This window comes from Ceraceosorus guamensis (genome assembly GCF_003144195.1).
Source record: "Ceraceosorus guamensis strain MCA 4658 unplaced genomic scaffold IE81scaffold_33, whole genome shotgun sequence".
NCBI classification, from domain to species: Eukaryota; Fungi; Basidiomycota; class Exobasidiomycetes; order Ceraceosorales; family Ceraceosoraceae; genus Ceraceosorus; species Ceraceosorus guamensis.
Window position 1 is genome coordinate 99,644 of NW_020290028.1, and position 15,000 is coordinate 114,643.

Here is a 15,000-nt window from a genome sequence, read left to right on the forward strand (position 1 = left end):
GGAAGTCACTTTGCGGAGGTCACCAGTAGACCTCCGGTGTGTCTGCAATCAACGATGCATTGAGTTGCGTGATGAGTGTACATGGTCTGTGATCGATCGCGAAAGCAGGAGGCGATCGAGGATCCGAGCATACATGTCACTGAGCTGTCCAATCTCTCATTCTGGCGACGGCGGCAAACGGATCGGTAGTGGCAAGTCTCCTCATGTCGACCTCTCCGGCTCCATCTACCTCTTTCCAGGGCACACGCCTTATCAGCTCTTTTCCCTCCACATCTGTCAAGCCAGCAGCATCTCTCCAGTCCCGCAACCCTCTCGATTGCGCATCGACGTTCAAGCTAGCTAGGATATTGTCTAGGTAACTTAGATCTGCTGCCAGTTGGGCTGCGCCTGCCGATGTCAAGCGAGCGATCGAAGGAAGCACCACGTCTGTGGTGTGAGCCAAAAGAGAAAGAGATAGTGCTCGCAGGTAGGCTTGCAGTACCATCTCTGGCGAAGGCTCCACATTTAGAGTTGGCGTAGATGCATGCGAGTTCGCGTTTTGCGTAGCAGCTGTCGCCGGTGCTCCTACGAGAGGTGAGGCGGTCGCGATGGAGGCCACAGACGCAGTGGGGCGATGTAAGCTCCTTCTTTCAGTCTGGGGTGATCTTGAAGCGCTTCTTTCCTGGTGTGAAGCTGCATCAGGAGCAAAAGACAGTCGCTTACTAGAGTTGCCCACGATGCGCGAAGCCGTGTCAGCGATTGAAGCAGTCTCTGCCACCTCATCTGCCTGCTCCTCCTCGTCGTCGGGAAGAATGTGCGGCAGAGCACTCATCGCCCATCCCAGAGCTGAGTCATCGGCCCAAACTTCTAGAAGGCGAGGTAGATCGAGCAGAGACTCTCCAATGCGCCCTATTGTGCGAGTCGGGCTCAGACTGAACGTCGGCATGGCTAGATCATACTCGTTGGATGCGCCTGGTAGTCGGGTAGCCTCCCAGGCAGGGAGGGCAGCGTAGCCTTCCAGATGAGGCAGAAGAGGAGCAAGAATGACGTCGCATTGTGCCCTCTGCAAAGCGCGAACATACGCTCTCAGGGCGCTTCGAGAGCGGGGCAGGAGCGCACTGGAGGGAGCGCCAAGCTTTGAGGCTGTCGGCTGTGTCAGGGAGTTTCTGTGATCGATGCCTCCAGCTGAACGCAAAGCGGCGCTTCCATTGCGGCCGCTTCCGATGTGCATTCGATGAGCTCTGATCGCCTCAAATGCCGACCGAGGAACGCTAGATGAGTGATCCAGCTGAGCTGCCAAAAGCGCGAATCCGGCCTGCGCTCCTTCTGGGCCACTCGACAACAGCCGTTTTAGCGCATCTTCGCCTGTGCGAGTGCCAAGCCCGATGACGGCGCTCGCCACGTCGTTAAAGCCTAGTGCAAGCTTGTCTTCCAGGCTATCGATGCGGACAGCAGCAGCCTTCGCCGCTCGAACTTGCGCAATGCCCGCTTCGAAGGCTCTCCACTCATCGCCTTCCCCGTAGCTCTCTTCGCCATTGGCAAGCGCTTGGCCAGCTTTCAGGCGTGTCTCCTCGATGGCCACTTGTGCTTGGCGCTCTTGATGTTGCCTAGTCTGTTCGACCGCATTCTCGACTAGCTGGTCCACCCGCGAAAGTACTTGAGGAGCTGCCAGGCCGTGAGTAAGTCGCACAGCTCTAGAGAGCGCTTCCTCCGCCAACGTTGCAGTAAATCTCACGTCTTTCAGCAGCTCATCATGGGATAGCGCGAGCATTTCAGAGCCCTGTCTGGCTGCCCTGGAACGATCCCACGCTGCTTGGAGGTGCCGGGCTTCAAAGTCCGCATACATGACCTGGTGCGGCGTGAATGCAGACCACAACACTGCCTCCCATGGCGAAGGGACAGGCAGCAAGCCTGCCAAAGAGCTGGCTTGCATCGGTTGAGCCTGAGCAGCAGAACCAGGATGGGTGCCTGCCGATGCGATCACGAGATCAGCATCATCTGAAGACCCCCTAGCCGTGTCCAGAGGAGGCAGCAGACTTGCTCGCCTTGAGGCGCGCTTGGACTTGGATATGGATGCGCTGCGTTGGCTTCTTCCCACATGCTTCATTTCCAGTCGAGGGCTCGTCGACGATGATCTCGCGGTGACTGTCACAGTGGGCGAGTGGGCAGCGTGCTGTGACACGCTGGTAGGAATCAAATGTTCCGACAACAGCGATGCCCAGCTGGCGCTTGCGCCGCAGGCCGCGTCATAGGCTCGCAAGACGAGCAGCACTGCCTCGTCCTGTGCTCGCTCTGCCGCGTCGCGGAGTGTCGCTGAAAAGGAAGGCTCGAGAGCTTCGAGGCAGCTAACAATGAGTGCGCTTAAAGCGCCCCGAGGATCCGCCGGGAAGAGGCGAGGAATCGTTTCAGACTCTGCTTCTAGCAGCGCGGTGACCGACGCGATGAGACTGGGCCATCCTTGGTCGCATCTCTTCAGTGGCTCGCTACTCGTACCAGTCCACGTCTCGACGACGGCGGCTCGCCGCGCACGGCGCCACAGGTCAGCATACTCCTCTGACCTCCCCACGTTGCGAAGGACGTTGGCATGGGCCATGCTAGCCTCGACATCCTGCGCTGTAGCAGCTTGCAAGATGAGCGGCCGAAGTTGAGTTTCCAGCGCGTCCACAAGACTGCGGAGCAGCGTTGATCGCCCTTCGTACTCTGGTGTCCTCTCAAAGACAGCGAGAGACGATGATGCTTCTGCGAGCCTGTTGCTCGCGAGCACATACTTTGCGTCTGAGAGATATGCCGCGACATCTACAGAGAGCGTCGACCAAGATTCGGCGAGTCGAAGGACATCGCGAGCTGCGGTCATGCGCGAACGAAGCGTTGACAACGCGGCTAGACGCGCAAGTACGGTTGCTGGATCGGCGGGCGTAGCTGCCGAAGCTCGGCCTGCATTCTGCTCGCTCTGACTCTGGTCGGTCGTCATGCCATTCGACCTGGTCTGACTGCTCTTGCGACGAGTCAGCAGAGGTGGACCTTCGTCATCTTGACCTGCGCTCTTTTCGATCCCGCTTGCATTTGCGTTTTCAAGTCCCGCAGCAATTCTCACGTCGTGGACCTGTTGGCGAAGGTTCGTTCCAGTATCCCGAACTAGACGAAGTTGAGTGTTCAGATTTGGAAGCGTTTGACTCGTCTCAGTAATGACATCGTCGATGTCTGCGCTGGCTTCTGATGCGGCCTGCAAGAGCAAAGCGACCAGGCGAGTGAGATCCTCATCCAGCGCTGGAAGAGACACCGGCAAAGCTAGACCGACCGCAGGTTGGTCTGGTGCAGGGTTGCTCTCTGCGGATCGCGAGACGGTCTGGTCTAGCCAAGCCGAGACCGAGACGCACTCGTCCAGGCTATTGAGAATAGCTTCGTCGGCTGCGCTCTTTCCCCGTCCCCTTCCCGAGACACGCCTGCTGGAGAAGGGTACGCGTCGAGGTGTGCCTGGCGCAGGACTCAGACCTGCCGGAGAGCCCCCTTGCCTCGCTCCGTCATTGCGCGGTGTTTGATGGGTTGGAAGAGCTGAAGTCGAGGCGAAGCTGCCACGAGGTGAGACCGAAGGCGAGAAAGAAGTCATGACGGAATCTGGCGAGAGATGGATCTGCTAGCCATCCGGGGCGCGCGCACAACCCACAGACTCCTCGCATACGCTAAGACGGCCTCAACAAGGATGAACTGGTGCTTTGACAGCAAAGACCAAAGAGAGTCAAGAGGAAGAAGTATACGGGGTCATATCGAGCGTCTAGCGTGAAAGCGAGGAAGCTCAACTTGGATGCGAGTTGCAGGCCGGTGGTATTAAATGATCCGTGGCCCTAGCGTGGCTCAGCAGATCACGTGGTCGAGGCTGTGCGCACCGCATGGATGCGGCGGGCGAGGCGGCAGGCCTACTCATCCAGAGTCGTGAGTGAGTCACGAGTCACGAGTGGAGGAGTTGCTGGCGGTCTCATCCACAGATTCACGATTCACGATTCACGATTCACAATTTGAGAGTCAAGTGCGGAGGACGTCAGGTCGCAAGCATGAGTCTGAGGTCACTCATGATTACTACTCGACTCACGACTACGACGACACTCTGATAGGGTGCATGATCGACACCTTTGGCGAGCGCGTCGTCTCCGTAGCTGAACTCAACATCAAACTCTGATCCGCCTCGTGCACGACCTACGCAATGGCGTCTCAGCAACCTAATCAATCATCGGTGGACCTGTCCACTTTGCCCTCCTACTCGTCCAGCTGGTCACACCCGCTGCGTTTGACCACCTGTTTAGCGGTGCAATACTCTTCTCGACGTTTGACAGAACGACTAAGAGCTCTGGAAAGCGGATCTACCAGTCAGGATCGAGGTGGGTCAACATCACAGGATGAGGACATCTCGTTGGGCGTCAGTCTAGAGAACGACGTCAAAGAACTGAGTCTTGGAGACGATGCAGCAGAGAGCGGGCGTATGGCCAGCCAAGAGCAGAGCTGGGCCGCCGAGAGGAAGCGTCGCAGCAAACAAGTCCTGCGAGAGGATTGGGAGGACTACTGTGCCAGGGTAAGTGTCGAATGAGACGGCCGCGGGTGCTTAAGCGTCCTCTACGATGAGCTTGAGAAGCTGAAACTCTACGTGCCGTACGCTCAAAGTTCTTGACTGCGACCTGCCAGCACCTTGGCATCTCAGAAGAGATCTTGCCACGTGAGTGTAAATCTGAACGGAGCCACGCCTGTGCATAGGCTCACCCTGCCAGCGTTCTCGTCTTGTCCTTCTCAGCTGGGGACACGTACCTCTCAGATATTCTGGACGCCTCAAGAGGCCGACCAGTGAAGCTTGCCTCGGATGCATCAGGCGCTACAGATGCACCTCAGCAAGAGCCCCAAGCAGCAGAGCACGAAACTGGAAGCTCTCGCGAATGGGCGACGAAGCACAACACCACGTCACAGTCCACGTCTACCGAGCCGACCGCCTCAGACACCGCGGAGCAGGTTCAGAATGGCTCGACAAAGGCGGATGGCGTGGACGAAGAGGCCGTTCGGAAAATGGAAGAGGAAGCGACCACGACGAACGAGCAGCTGGCCGAGGTGTCCAAGCTGGTCTCTTCCGTACAGCGAGGTGAAGGAGCTTTGACGGATGAAGCCGGACAAGGCAAGGACGTCGAAGTTGTGCATGATTTACTGCTCGTTGCGCTAGGTCTCGGACAGTACCGAGCCTCGGATGGTGCCACAACTTTGTTCGAGAGCGATAGTGTGTTTGATCCGTTTGAGCCCAATGCGGGCTCTGGAGCCAAAGATCCGCACAGACCAGCAAAAGACGGACACGCTGAAGAAGAGGAGCATTACGCTTCACATGATACCGAGAAGAGCACACATAGGCTTGCTACTGGAGAGTCTAGGCCTTCTCCACCACCCATCCCGGAGGCGTCCACACCTCAGCAAGACGCCACCAATGTCGGCGCCAAGACCTGGAGCGCGATCAGTGGCGGAGCAAAGACAGGTTGGCGAGGTGTGTCGGGCGCAGCGAGAGATGGAGCCAGCTTTTTGTCCTCCGGAGCTAAAGACGTGAAAGCTAGCGCCGCTGGCAAGGCGGAGGTTGCTCAACCTGGGGAGAGAAAGTCTGCGAAAAAGACACCGACCAAGCCGAACGATCCCTTTCGATACGATGCGAGGGCCCGAGCGGTAATTTGGGTCGCCGCGCTCTCTATGGGTATCGAGACACGGGAAATCACCGGCGCAGAAAAGGTGATGGCTCAGAGTGTTTACTTTATCATGGAGGAAGGTCGATCGAGGGCTCAGAAGGAAGGCAAGAGCGATCCTCTGGTCGAAGCCAACTTGCTGAAAGCTGCAAGTAGCTCTTCGACGAGCGACGAAGCTGCCAACGCTCGCAAAGACTGGATGAACAGAGCTTCAGAACAAGCCGTAACAAAGGAAAAGTCGAAGGCGAATTGGGGAAAGTGGGCGGCCACCGGTGCTGGCTTCGCTATAGGTGGCGTGGCTATCGGCTTGACGGGTGGACTGGCAGCTCCTCTTGTCCTTCCGGCTCTGGCAGGACTCACCGGCGTGGGCTTTCTCGCTACCACCGGTGGAGTAGTCATGATGGGGACGCTTTTGGGTGCGTGGACATCTTAGAATGCGGACGATGTCATGGCTCAGACTTGCTGATGAATTTCTACGTCACAGGTCTTGGTGGAGGTGGACTCGCAGGATACCGCATTACTCGGCGGTTGAGAGGAGTCTCAGACTTTGCCTTCTCCGAGATCAGCTCAAATGCTGCGCGCGAAGCGGGCTTAGCGATCCCCTCGCTCAACGCGACCATCTGTGTCAGTGGCCTCATCTTAGACGAGAGACAGCAGACGGGCATATGGGCCGATGCATTGAGCGAATCGAATGCGCCCGAAGAATTGGCGTCGCGATCCGGCAAGGATCAAGAGGCTGACGATGAGGCGGCAAATAGAAGGGTGAAGGGGTCCGAAGATGCCGACATCTTTGCAGTCGAGTGTGAGAAGCAGGCCATGGCTGAAGCAGGGCGTGGCTTGAACACCTACACTCGAGACGCGCTCATCAGGACGGGTGCGAGCCAGGGTGGTCAAGCTGTTCTGAAAACCACTGCTTTGGCTGGCCTGGCTGCCATTACGTAAGTGGCCCCGGTACCTTTTGTGATCTCTCCTCTTGCTCACCATCTTATCTTGTGCAGCCTACCACTTACGGTCTACTCGGCCGCTTCAGCTGCGCTGGACTCGTACTTTGTTCGCGCCAAAACCCGCTCTCACAAAGCTGGTTTGTTACTGGCCGACGTTCTCAAGGACAAGGTGCAGGGAGAAAGACCAGTCGTGTTGATCGGCACTTCCTTGGGTTGCACCACCATCTTGACCGCCTTGCTCGAGCTCGCTAAAGAACCCGACAATGCCAAGCTCGTCAGCGATGTCTTTCTCATTGTGAGTTGACTTGGGGGCGTTCAGAGACCAGAGTGCGCTCATGTCCGTTACTGCACTTTCCCTCGTAGGGCGCACCCATCACACCGTCGCTCTCGGAGCTCAAACAAGCCCGAAGCATCGTCTCTCGTCGATTTGTGAATGCTTTTTCTTCTAAAGACATGGTTAGTGCTCATCCTCCTCATCGTTTAGTGTCACCAGGCCGTTGAATCTCGACTTGTACCCCAATCAGGTCTGCTCTATCGCTGCCTACCTCGGCTCTACCTTTAGCCTGGAGGACGTAAAGTCAGGTCGAATCTTGCCACGCGTATTGGGCTCCAGAGCTTGCCTGGGCGTGCCTGGACTCGAGAATGTCGACATTGCGGATCTGGCACCTGGGCATTACGACTTGCTCGCGCCTGGTGTCCTCGCTCAAATACTGGAGCGCCTTGGGGCTCTGACGGACTAATTTCTCAATCATCATTGTCTGCGCGAGCACGATGCTTGGCATCATGGATAGTCACATTTCCGGCGTGAACATGTGCCAAAATCTGCAGTCAGAGCGTAGATGCTCTGGGTGGGATTCCTGTACCTGCCGCCGGCGCCGTCCTTGCGTGGCGGCTGAGTCACCTCGCGACTGTCGAGCGCACTTTCTGCGCCTACGAAGCTGCATTTTCGATTTCGCCATCGCTAGGCCGCTCCCCGATCTAGGCTGATTAAAGTTTCATTTAGATGCCAAGATCTTGCTTGACCGAGGCCTTCGCATTTATTATTTGTGAGCTGTGCTTTCAGATGCTTCTGACCTTGCCTAATGTGAAGAACCACAAGCGGTCACTACTACCACATCACGACGACGACAGACCTGCCGAGATGCGCTCCTTCGACCAGGTACCTGCGATTGGTCTGATACTTGCGGGCATTGGAGGCACGTGCACAACGGAATTGCCGACGTCATCCTCAGCAGTAGAGCAGGAGGTGTGAGTCTGGGCGTGTTCCCAAGCTGCTCGTGTTCTCGAGCTCAGCGACTTCGTCATCAACAAGCCCTCATCGGCGATGGGGTCCGCAGTGGACAGAGGTGGCGAATGGCCGCTACTCCATCAAAGCTCTGAACAGATTCAGAGACAAGATCATCTTTCATGGCGGACGACGGAGAAGAGAGGCAGACATCCGTGAAGAGCGTACTTGGAGATATTCTAGTCCTTGCCATGATACTCAAGCCGGGGCCCAGAGACAGCGCGGCGCAAAGGCCGACGATGGTCTGAGAGTCATCGCTCTACCACCAAACTCCACTGGCTCGGTTTCTCCACGAGTTGCGCTATGCTCAAAGGACCCACGCGCAGGGAATGCCCAGGGAGCAACGTCGATAAAACCCTTGAATCCATGCCGACTCACACTCGTGCGGTGATGAGTGGATCGAATGATGAAGGAGACGAAGAAGTATCTTAGTCAGAGGCGTTCTTGATCACAACCCCGATTCAGATTCAAAATGAGTCACTGAGTGAATCGTGATGAATGTGATTCGAGTCGAAAGTCAAGACGCGCAAGACGCGAAAGGCGGCATCGCGTGGGGCAGGCCAACCGAGCCATCACGTGAGCCTCAAAGGACGCCTCCAGCTTCTCGGCCGGGAGGCGCTCGCGCAGTTCTGTGAATTTCAACTTTTTTGGCAACTCGTCCTGTGGCCGTCTGTATGCACACTCACGACTGCTTCAAGTTGGAGGCAGTCAGTCACAAGTGATCAATCGTTCTTTGAGCCTTGGCTGCCCTTCGGCTCCATCTTCTTGTCATCCATTCGGCCTGCACATACTGTCAGCCAACCCGGCACATCACACAAACAGTCGTTTCGAGCAAGGACAACGAGCATCGATTTGATTGTCCGAACTCGTCCGCAGCAGAGATGCTTCGCACACCCAAGCCTCGCAATGCTCGGAGCAAACGGGCGATGGAAGCTCGTGCGCCCCGAGACTACGAAGCAGCCAAAAAGGCCATCTTTGTCACGGGTCCTCATTCATCTCGTCTTGTAAGCTTGGCATTCAAGGATCTGGCAGCGCTCAAGAAACCAGACAATATACAATTCAACAAGAAGAACGATTGCCTGCCGTTCGAATCCTCCGGGACAGAGAGTCTGGAATTCTGGAGCGGCAAGAATGACGCAAGCTTGTTCATCGTAGGAAATCACCAGAAGAAGAGAAAAGATAATCTGATATGGGCGAGGTGTTTCGATGGGAAGGTGCTTGATCTCCTCGAGATGGGCGTGCTGCAGGGCAAGGCTATCGCAGAATTCAAGGTAAGCTCGAATGGGCAGCTATCGACTGCGTGCCAAGCCGCCTCTGGTGTATTTCTCACTGTCCCATCTTCTTGCCACTTTGACGTGCCATCAGTCGCCGTTCTCCCCAACAATTGGTTCTAGACCGCTCTTTCACTTCTCGGGTCCCCACTTCTCACCGGAAGATAGCGCAGTCGATGCAGACGCACCATTCAGTGGAGCCCTGTCCATGTGTAATTCTGGCATTCACGCATCTTTTCAGCATCTCAAATCCTTGCTGATCGATTTTTACAGGGGCGAAGAAGCACCGCCGGCCTCCGGACCGGGGGCTGTTCCGGGCGCCGCCGGCAACTCTATAGCACTCAGGGATGGATTGCAGCACATCATCTGTGTCACCGAGGGACCCGAATTGGAACTTGGCGAGGCAGATGCGCCTCATAGCGATCCCGATCTAGCCAAGCTGTATGCTGCAGGAGCTGCACAAATCAAGGACTCCAACTCACCAGCAGACACCGACACGAGCGCATCCGGCCGAATAGTCTATTTCAGGGTCTATGCTCCTCGACCAGCCGTAAAGACTCAGTCGGGCGCGACACCAAAGATTGAGCTGCACGAGGTTGGACCTTCTTTTGATTTCGTGCTGAGAAGGAGGCGACCGGCTGATGCGACACGATTGACCAATGCCCTCAAGAGACCCAGAACTGCTGCTCTGAGCAACAAGCAGGGCACGACAAAGAGGAAGAACATCCTCACGGATGATATGGGTGACATGCTCGGCAGGGTTCACATGGAGAGGCAGGATCTCGGCAAGTTGCAGACTAGGAAAATGAAGGGGCTGAAGAGGGGCAGAGGAGAAGACGATGAGGAAGACGAGGACCAGGTCGGGAATGAGGATGAGAGCGAGGACGTGGCGGATTCTGGAGAAGAAGGCTTCGACGAAGATGACATGAGGGCGGTCGTGGATGGCGAAGACGACGACGACGAAGACGACGAATCAGACTAGACTCGCGCACAGCAATTCGCACTTCCTCATTGGGTCACCATGACCTGGCGCGCGTTTGGTTGCACGTGTTGCATGCTCGACACCTTGCCGCATCATTGCTGAGCGCGAAGCGTGTGTCGAAAGAAGCATGACCCAGAAGCGCTCGCACACGCAGAAAGCGTCAAAGCTCAGCAATCTGCAGCCCTCTTTGAGGATGGCGCGAGATGACAAAGGATTTCCTTGGCAAGACGATGACGACGCTTTGTGCCAGTCGGCGCTGAGCAAAAATGGGTGACATGTGGAGTGGGGCAGAATAGAGATGTACAATGTGGAACAATGACGACTATACCACCAACGACCTGACGAGATGTGCGATGTGCAAAGATTGGCGTAGCCTCAGCATCGCCGTGCTGCGTTGTTCAGCGGAACATGGTGGATTGTTGCTGCTGCTGCGGGTGAAGATTGCGAGAAAAGGATTCAGCGTGTTGGGGGGCATGGTGGGCGACAAAATTCGTGCTGGGCGTGCTGGCAAGCACCTGACTGAATGCCTGTCCTTCGGACGGTGTAGCAAAGAATGCGCTTTGAGCTTGAGGCTGCTGCTGTTGTAGATCATAATACGAATCGTTCAGAGAGGACATTGTCGACGGCTCCGAGTATTGCATCTGCTCTCGCTGCTGGTCTTGATGCTGCAGGACAGGCTCGTCGTTGGACCGCGAGTCGGAGGAGGACCAGGCGCTGCGCGAATACATGGATCCCAATGAACCGGACAACAAAGAGGTCCAGTCGGGCACATGATCTCCCAGCATCGAAGCCAGCATCAGATCGACGGCAGAGCTAGCCGGCAAATTTTGAGAATGCTGCGCCAAACCGGCGGGTCCTCCACCATTGTAAAAGTGTTCCTCGCTTCTCGGGCCCCGATAGTCGGCAGCGCCTTGCATTTGCCATTGCGGAAGGTTCCATTCCACCTGCGCATTCGCTGGCTGCATGGATCTGGAACCGTCGCCGCTGGCCAGCCCCGCCAGGTGGTCGGGAAGGAATGAAGTGCCAGCGGGCGCAGACTGTCGCAAAGCGGATGCCTCTCGATCTTGCGCAACAGGTGCAAAGTGGGTAGATTGCTGCTGCGAACGGCCGAGGTGCGTGTCGACACCTTCGGAAATATCACCATTGAGAGATGAAGAGGTCTGGCTCTGAGTCCGTTGTGGATCATACTGAGCCTTGGCATCTTGGGTCCTCACTGACCCCAAGCCACCTCGTCGTCCCTGAGACTCAGGATGTTGGCCGCGTCGAGCCGAGACGAGATGAGAAACGGCTTGAGCAGCCGCCTTGTCCAATCGAGTGCCCTTCTCAGCGGCAGCGACGGCTTTGTGAGCTTCCATCAGCGTGGACCCGCCTTTTGCATCTGCCGCCTCTCCGACCAAGGGTAGGAGAGGTGGACCACGCTGCTTGGCGAGCAAGATGACTCTCCATTCCTCCATCGCGTCTGCCATTGCGCCGAGGATGAGCCCTGTGGTGGCCAAGATGTTTCCAGCAGCGACACGGGCGTGGACGATTGGTGCCAGTGCAGCTCTGGGACCGTTTGTACCAGATGCGAGAGCGGATTGACGAGTTGCAAAGATTTCTTGAGTGCTGCGAGCTGCTTTGGACATCATGGTGGTGATGCCGTCGATGTGAGGCGACGTTTGATGCCATCCGATGATCGTTGCTGCTTGGGATCTGCGACACGGCGGCAGCACCCGTCCCGAAACGGTCAGTGCAATGCTAGCTTCTGATCTGATAAACAGCTTTACTCACTCGGTACACGATTTAGCGCCATCGAGGAGCATCGCGCAGCTTCCAACGGTAGGGATACCGACGACATCACCGCCCACAAGGACTGCCCGCGACGCGCCTCCTTCCGCATCTGAGCGCCGCGCAAAGCTGGCATTGCGGATTGGTTTTGGAAGTTCAAAGTTGCAAATTTTGAGCCAAGATTCGATGGCGAGTTCGTTGAGATGTACCATGATGCTGTGTGTGTGATAGAGAAGGGGGACAAGTCAGCCAGATGAAGCCTGCCTTGCTGTTCGAGCTCGAGCCCTCACCTTCCCCAACGAGTAGCGTAGTAATGGATATTGGGGTCATCTCGTACAAGCCTGACCACATCCGAGGCAGCCATGGGGCGATCTACAGCCGCAGCAGCTGTAGCTCGTCGTCTAAACGCCCTCGAGCCTACGCCTACAGTCGTGCTGCCCAGCTGTTCGTGCAGCATGCCTCCAGCCCCAAAGACGACGCGCTTGAAGCCAGAATTGAGAAACATCGATTTGAAAGAGTAGGTCTCCATGTCGAGCCAGTGCATGAGTCGCTGTGTGTGAGGATTGGACTTGAACTCCGCTGAGAGCGCAGGATACCGAGGAAACAGATCAGAAATCAATCTTTTCCCGTATAGATTGCTGGACCGCATGCATGCGCGACTCACACAAGAGACGTTCGCGCGATTCGCTCAGGGCCTCTTCCTCCACCTCGAACTTGTCGCAGTGCTTGTGCACACAGCTCGAAATACCGCTAGCTGCTCTTTCCAACGCATCATCGTACAGCTTTACTTCCTGCTCCACCGCAAAAGTGTCGTGAGCAAGCGTGTGCCAAGATCGTATGATGAGCTCCAAAAAGTCGATCCTTCCAGCCAGACCCGCTCTCCCTATGGCCTGAAGCGCTCGCGATGTCCGCTCGACATCTCCATGACCACCGCCTCCAGATGCGATGGAGGAGCAGAGCACCTGCACGGCGCTCACACCTTCCGCAGCAGGCGGTGGATCCAGCACGGCGTGATCTGCGAAAGCGGCGTGTGCTCTCCAGCAGCACAGGCTGTACCACTGCGCAGCGTCATCCACCGCAGCTCTGAGCAGCGTGTCCAGCTCTTCTCTTTCCCTCTGATACCCTGATCGCTCCTGATCAGTGATCAAAGCAGAAAGCCGAGGCAGAGCCTGAATCTCCTTTTGCAGCTCCAACACTTCTTGCGGTGCGAGGTGCAGATCCATCGACCTAGCTATGCTGATCGCGACCGAAATGAAGCCTTCTCCCGTAACGCGCATCTCTGGACGCAGATGAGATCCGCGAACGCACGATGCTTGAGCTAGGACGAGCGGAATGTGCAGTGCCAAGAGCTCGAGCGCAGCAATGGCGTGCCTGTCGCGCGGAGCAGAAGCCATGACGCAGGCAGCGTCTCGAGCAATGAGCGCCATCAAAGTCTTTCCAGAGTCTGTACTCTCCCGCATCGGTTCGGAGATCAGGTAGAGCACAGCGAGCAGCAAGCCGGACCAGACTGTAGGTTTGCTCTTGTGCGCTTGGCGCAGCACGGCTGGATCGGGTAGAGCAGGCAGAAAGACCAAATGCGTTTGCATGCGGGGCTCCAGCTTGGCTGCCAGTCCATCGTTCACGATGCTCAGCACATCGTCAGGGCAATCCTTTGTGCTCAGATGCAATTTGGATCCGAAACCTTCGTGATGCTGCAGCATTTCGCTGAGCAGCATCAAGGGTCTTCGAGCGAACATCTTGGCCGACGTCATGCGCTCTTTCGGCGGCCCGAAGCTGATCCGGGTCGTCCTCGGCGCGCTGGTCAGATCGGGAAGCGTCAAGCTAGACCCAGAGATGCTGTTACCTGCCGCTAGTCCAGGGAGACCTATCCTGCGATCCAAGGGAGAGTTGGAGGCTGATCTCCTATCGCTGCTAGCAGCTGCCACGTAAGCGGAGATGGTATCACAGAATGGACCGATGAAGATGGCTTTGGATGCTCCGCTCGTAGCAGGTCCTTCGATGGGTGATCCGCCCTCGGAGCGTCTCGAAACATCAGTACCATCGGGGCGAGCGCTGGGTGGTGCGGCGGAGGAAGGGTGACGCGATAGCAAAGATGAAGCGGCAGCAGCCTGCTTGCCATGCTCCTCATCCTCACCCTCTCTCGTTTTACCCGACGTCGCCACCGAAGCCCGCTTCCTGGCTTGAGTTGCATGTGCTGCTGCTGCTGCTGGTGAGGTGTCGATGTCCTGCTCTTTTCGCTTCACACCTCGTGCTGCCGCCTCTGGGCTATTGAAAGCGCCCTCGGTGCTCTTGACGACCCCCGCAGCATGCCCTTCCCGCGCCTGTTTCTTTTGCCGCTTGAGACCTTCTTGTGAGACGATGCAGTCTACGCCTAGCGTCTTGCACCTATGGCAAGTCTTTGCAGGTGGCAATGGATCTTCGGAAAAGGGCACGGATGGGTCGGGAAGATCGCATCGGGTACGTTTGGTCCTGCACTCTATGCACGTTCTTCTTGCGTGCCCTCGTTTGCGCAACGAGCTGCTACCTGAGGCCGTGGGGGTCGAGGCTTGAAAGGATTGACTGGCTCCTATGGAGGCAGCGGGAGAAGCGCTGCTGCTGTGCGCCGAGCTGTGCATGTTTGACATCTGCGCGGTGCACCTCTCTCTTGACAGGGCGGCGAGTATGATGGATGGATGGGCTCAAGACTGATCGACGAAATCGGCTCGCTTAAGATAGTCGTCTGACGAGCAGCGATGAAGGAAGCAGTCGTTGGGACAGGTGAGAGGCCAAGAGGACTGCGAGGACTGGCGTGGGCCGAAGAGACGGAGTGGTGTTGGGGACAGAGTGATGAGTCTCAGCATGGGCAAAGCTCACAGAATGACGAATGCAGCAGCAGCAGCAGGTAATCATGCCATGCCAGTCTGAATTCATGCTCCGCGGACCTACTCACAAGTCAAAAGTATTTGCGCACCGCCTATAGACACGGGAACCTCTCTTGGCTATGACTGCATGACCGTGATTGTAGGGTGGAAGTGACCCTTACTCTGCTGCTGCTGCTGCTGCTGCTGCTGCTGCTCGGAGCCGCGCGTTACCG

General features: G+C 56.8%; 4 protein-coding genes across 4 annotated transcripts; 2 read left to right on the top strand and 2 right to left on the bottom strand.

Annotated features, from left to right (window-relative positions):
• Nucleotides 1–42: 42 nt before the first annotated feature.
• Nucleotides 43–3,751, bottom strand: IE81DRAFT_323782 (hypothetical protein). Its single transcript, XM_025514049.1, has one exon. It carries the CDS (start codon nt 3,584–3,586, stop codon nt 137–139), a length of 3,450 nt encoding a protein of 1,149 aa, XP_025369294.1. The 5' UTR covers nt 3,587–3,751; the 3' UTR covers nt 43–136.
• A 211-nt stretch (nt 3,752–3,962) lies between these two features.
• On the top strand, nt 3,963–7,494 carry IE81DRAFT_143311 (DUF726-domain-containing protein). Its single transcript, XM_025510378.1, has 7 exons — nt 3,963–4,543; nt 4,633–4,684; nt 4,760–6,094; nt 6,163–6,616; nt 6,677–6,917; nt 6,986–7,078; nt 7,147–7,494. The coding sequence occupies exons 1-7, from the start codon at nt 4,178–4,180 to the stop codon at nt 7,360–7,362; spliced, it is 2,757 nt and encodes a 918-aa protein (XP_025369295.1). The 5' UTR covers nt 3,963–4,177; the 3' UTR covers nt 7,363–7,494.
• A 1,118-nt stretch (nt 7,495–8,612) lies between these two features.
• On the top strand, nt 8,613–10,496 carry IE81DRAFT_302551 (Brix-domain-containing protein). The gene is made up of 2 exons (XM_025512255.1): nt 8,613–9,178; nt 9,273–10,496. The coding sequence occupies exons 1-2, from the start codon at nt 8,789–8,791 to the stop codon at nt 10,158–10,160; spliced, it is 1,278 nt and encodes a 425-aa protein (XP_025369296.1). The 5' UTR covers nt 8,613–8,788; the 3' UTR covers nt 10,161–10,496.
• A 1,910-nt stretch (nt 10,497–12,406) lies between these two features.
• IE81DRAFT_143355 (hypothetical protein) lies at nt 12,407–14,800 on the bottom strand. The gene has a single exon (XM_025510379.1). It carries the CDS (start codon nt 14,549–14,551, stop codon nt 12,536–12,538), a length of 2,016 nt encoding a protein of 671 aa, XP_025369297.1. The 5' UTR covers nt 14,552–14,800; the 3' UTR covers nt 12,407–12,535.
• Between the last annotated feature and the right edge of the window lie 200 nt (nt 14,801–15,000).